The 4748-nt window shown below is 56.1% G+C and overlaps 1 protein-coding gene across 1 annotated transcript; it reads left to right on the top strand.

Annotated features, from left to right (window-relative positions):
* The first annotated feature begins 1085 nt into the window (after window positions 1-1085).
* Smim41 (small integral membrane protein 41) lies at window positions 1086-4208 on the top strand. Its single transcript, XM_029470122.2, has 2 exons — window positions 1086-1536; window positions 3810-4208. Exon 1 carries the CDS (start codon window positions 1159-1161, stop codon window positions 1426-1428), a length of 270 nt encoding a protein of 89 aa, XP_029325982.1. The 5' UTR covers window positions 1086-1158; the 3' UTR covers window positions 1429-1536; window positions 3810-4208.
* The last annotated feature ends 540 nt before the right edge of the window (window positions 4209-4748 follow it).

Raw genomic sequence — 4748 nt, 5'->3', positions numbered from 1 at the left:
CTGGGGTGTGGAGTACTGTGTTCTGCCTGTCTGTCCTGAGGGAAGACTTTCCACCATTCAGACTGTCCTGTGCATGAGAAGTGTTGAACTTGTAGTTCAGGAACAGAAAGCTGTTTGTCCTGTGCTTTGCTCAGAGTGGTCAGCACTTGGGATGGGGTCTAAGAATCGTAGACGCAGCCGGGCAGTCATGGCGACCACCTTTAATCCCAACACTTGGGAGGCAGAGGCAGAGGCAGAGGCAGAGGCAGAGGCAGAGGCAGAGGCAGAGGCAGAGGCAGAGGCAGAGGCAGAGGCAGAGGCAGAGGCAGAGGCAGAGGCACGGAGGCAGGGAGGCAGGGAGGCAGGGAGGCAGGGAGGCAGGGAGGCAGGGAGGCAGGGAGGCAGGGAGGCAGAGAGGCAGAGGCAGAGGCGCAGAGGCAGAGAGGCAGAGAGGCAGAGAGGCAGGGAGGCAGAGAGGCAGAGAGGCAGAGAGGCAGGGAGGCAGGGAGGCAGAGAGGCAGAGAGGCAGAGAGGCAGAGAGGCAGAGAGGCAGGGAGGCAGGGAGGCAGAGAGGCAGAGAGGCAGAGGCGCAGAGGCAGAGGCGCAGCGAGGCAGAGAGGCAGCGAGGCAGGGAGGCAGAGAGGCAGAGAGGCAGAGAGGCAGAGGCAGAGAGGCAGAGAGGCAGAGAGGCAGAGGCAGAGAGGCAGAGGCAGAGAGGCAGAGAGGCAGAGGCAGAGAGGCAGAGGCAGGTGGATTTCTGAGTTCGAGACCAGCCTGGTCTACAGAGTGAGTTCCAGGACTGCCAGGGCTACACTGAGAAACCCTGTCTTGAAAACAAACAAACAAGAATCGTAGATGCTCTGAAAGCCCCGAGGATGCAGAATCTTGGCCTTTTTCTATGGAGGAAAGTCGTGGAAACGGGCCTTTTAGGCTTACCTGGCAATTTTGAATGATGGACATGGGTTTGGAGAACAGATAGGCTAGGCCTAAAGATCCAGCCTGTCAGAGAAGGACCTTGAGGCCACTCTGGAGGAGCCTGTCTAGGAGGGGCCTGAGCGCTGCTCAGCACGCACTTGGGTAGAGTGGGCGGTAGGGCCCTGGGAGGCCCGCCCCTTAGGGACTTCTGACACAGCCTCAACTCTCAAGGGTAGTGTGCACATCTGGGCAGCTGGTGGGAGCATGAACGGCTCACAGGTGGGAGCTGCGGCCAAGGCTGCCTGGCTGAGCTGCTGCAACCAGTCCGGCCTGCCACTCGGACCCCCGGAGGGGCCACGCATGGTGCAGGCAGTCGTGCTGGGCGTCCTGTCACTTTTGGTGCTCTGTGGGATCCTGTTCCTGGGTGGTGGACTACTCCTCCGCGCTCAGGGCCTGATAGCCCTGCTGGCCCGAGAAAGGCATTCAACCCCCGAGGCTGAGCCTGGTGCCTGTGGAGGGGATGAAGCCTCCTAGGTGTCAGCTGCTCTTGAGATTCAGCCCGTTCTGTGCCACGCCATCCAGAGTTCATTTCTGTGAGGCACAGCAGAAGGTCCAACCCACAAGCTCTTGTTTCCTGCACAGGTGAGAGCCTTGAGGCACAGGGAGACTGGGGTTGGGGCTGCGTGGGGTGGGCACAGTGATGGTCTCTGTTCTCATTAGGTGGACATTATTGGGTTCAGACAGCTGCTCAAGGCCAGGGTAGAGCTGGAGGTTCCCTGTGCCTCTGAGGCACAGACAGCCTTCGTGTCCCTATGCTAAAGGAGGGAGGCCGGAGAGTTCTGTGAATGGGAGCTCTTTGTGTACCTATGTTTCCCTGTGTTCTGCATCTGCCCAGCTCAACTTGTGGTCTGCTGGACTCAGCGGGACCCTCTGTTCTGGAGGCTAATACAACCCAGCCTGAGCTCTCAGCTTGCTGCTGTCTCCTTCCCAAAGCTTCTGTCCAGGGAGGGAGTGGGCAGGCTGGGGCCCACCGGAGGTGAAGGTAGAGGAGAGAGATTCTTCACTCCCATTAGAGGTACCCCTGGTTGTTTGGGTGAACAGTGGGGACAGAGAGATGTGCCAAAGACTCCTCCCCTGGCTCCCCGCTCACGTGTAGCTCAGCCAGAAGCTTTGTGTGCTGTGTTGGGGGTGGGGACAGCAAGGTTTCATGCAGGAGCATATGCGGAGGAAGGAGAAGGCTGAGTACTCCCAGCTGTGGGGGCTGCGTCTGGGTCTCCCGCCTCTAGCTCTCTAAGGACAGGAACCATCTGGAGAGAAGGGTCTGGGTGGCCCAAAGGACAAAGTAACTCCAGTCCAAGGCCACCTCAGGCTGAACCATGAAATGGGGAGGGGGTGCCTTTACTGTCCCATTGATATTCAGCTGTGTGTAGGGGCTGCTGGGGACGTCTGTGAATGGCCGTCTCTTGGCGATTCTCAAGGCTCCTACTTTCAAGTTACCGCCAGGAATATGGTGGTGCAGGATGCCCATGACGATAGCCTGGTGAGGGGCTGAGGGTGCGGGTAGCTGGAGGTAATCTGCTGTGAAGCTGACGATGTGTGATCCTTGCTTAGCACCTAAGGGTTTGGCACCAGTTCTGGGCAGCCGTGCCATGTTAGCCTCGAGAGTGGTAGATTTCACATCTGAGATGTCTCCTCTACAGCCGGGGAGTGCACTGCCAGGGCAGGGCAGTGTGTGTGTGTGTGTGTGTGTGAGTGTGAGTGTGTGTGTGTGTGTGTGTGTGTGTGTGTGTGTGTGTGAGTGTGTGTGTGTGTGTGTGTGCTGGCATGGAGGGGGGTGGGCGGGGCCCAAGGGACTGTCCTCCTTCACTTTCTGGTCTTGGGCACTGGCTCCTCCCCACATTCTGCAGTCTCCCACCCTGTGCCTTCCCCCTCTCTCCTCAGTGGGGCGGAGGGCATCTAGATTCCCTGACCCTCCTCACTGACAATCCGGTATGCCCAGAGAAACTTTGAGAAAAGGTGAAGCTCAAAGAGACAAACAGGTGACACACTTCAGAAAAAAGCAGATCGGGAGCAGAACCGTAGGCTCTCAATCCCAAGCTCAGTCTCCTGGGTTCACGCTTCCTTCTGCTTTCCCGGCAGTCTGAGATTCTGGTAGAAAACATGGCCTCCTATCCCCATCAGAGAACCGACCCAGGCACAGGCTGAATCAGGGACCGCAACCCTAAGGCTCACGGTCACTGTCCACTCTTGTCCCTGCTTCCTCAGTGACCATGCCAGATACCGTTTGCTTCTAGAACAGTCTCCAGATGCCAGGCAGCAGCTAGCAGCTCCTCACCAGCTGGGCCCGGTTTGATCCTGGGGAACTGGGGAGAGGCCCAGAGGATTGCTGGAGTAGACACAGATGGGGAGGATCCAAACCCAAGTCCCTGTGGCGTTGGAGACGTGTGGTGGCAGGAAGGGTGCGTCTCCAGCATCATCTTGTCTGCTCACACAGGACTAAGAGCTGGGAGAGGGGGAGGCACCAGTTTCTTCATCAGACTTCCTGCCTTTGATGTCCCTTGGGCTCAATGGCTATGTGGTGTCCGGGGCCTACGTGTTGGAGGCAAGGAAAATACTATACTCAAAACTTGCTACAGATTTCTGGTCAAGGCTGTTAAGCTTGGGTGAGGATGAAGGGATTCAGAAAATGGAAGAGGAGATGTTGTGCTTGCCTCCTTGAGAGGTGTGGGCTGGGGGAGGGGTATCTGAGAACCAGAGAAAACAGAAATCTTGGATCTCACTGTACTGTATTGGCCTGAGCCTGCCTGGCAAAGTCTGGGCTAACCCATTGGTCTGAGGTCATTGTGTACAGGACCCATCTGGTCTCCTCAGCTGACTGCTCCCTCCAATCAAGATAGGGGCACCCTGTCTTACAGGTGCTGGACATCTCCCCTCGCCTGCCGCCCACCCGCACCCTATTTGTGCTTGTGGTGATGGACTGAAGACACCAGACCGGTGACTCCTCATCCTGTCTCCGAGCTGCTCCCGACACTCCTGGGGTGGGCGCAGGAGACTCCCGCTCAGAACAAGTGAGTCTGCTTGGTGACTGCCCTGTGCCATGGGCACTGGCTTTACACCCCAACTGCGTGGACACGAGTGTGCCCTCTGCACACCAAGCTCTGTGGACACGAGTGCAGCTCCTGTTTTGCCTGATGCGGTATCTGACAACCCAGTGACCTATTGCTGTTGAGAACCTGGGATACTATTTCCCATCTGGAGACTGCGTCAGCCATCCAGCAACACACCATCGCTTTCCATGGCTTTGCCATTAAATAGGCCAGTAACGCAGTTCTGAGTGTGTGGTCTGTTTCCAGCCCTTGACCCTTGGGAATCTTGGTTTCCTTCCTCATCTTCCCTCAATTTGGCCTGCTTCTAGTAGATTTTTTTTTTTTAAAGAAAGGGTTTACAAGGAGCTGGAGAGATGGCTCAGTAGTTAAGAGCACTGACTGCTCTTCCAGGGGTTCTGAATTTGATTCCTAGTAACCACATGGTGGCTCATAACCATCTGTAATGGGAGCCAATGCCCTCTTCTGGTGTGTCTGAAGACAGCTATGGTATACTCATATACATTAAATAAATAATACTAAAAAAAAGGAAAGGGTTTACAATAGCCCAAGCTGACCTGAAACTAGTTGTGTACTCTAAGATGGACCTGAGATCACGGCAATCCTCCTGCTTCAGCCTCTCAGGGATTATAGTCAGGCCCGCCAAAGCTGGTTTAGAATGGAGGGTAGATGTGATGCCCACTGGGAGTGATTCCCACTGGTCAATGTGACCAAGAGCTTGGCTTTATTCAACCACAGCTTTGTATGTGT

The sequence above is a fragment of the Mus caroli genome, unplaced genomic scaffold, assembly GCF_978045245.1.
Source record: "Mus caroli unplaced genomic scaffold, Mus_caroli_1 scaffold_16, whole genome shotgun sequence".
Lineage (NCBI taxonomy): Eukaryota > Metazoa > Chordata > Mammalia > Rodentia > Muridae > Mus > Mus caroli.
The sequence above is the reverse complement of the archived record's forward strand: the minus strand, read 5'-3'. Positions and strand labels throughout refer to the sequence as shown.

Coding starts and splice junctions, on each gene's coding strand:
- Smim41 (XM_029470122.2), top strand. CDS start 1,159: ATGAACGGCTCACAGGTGGGAGCTGCGGCCAAGGCTGCCTGGCTGAGC.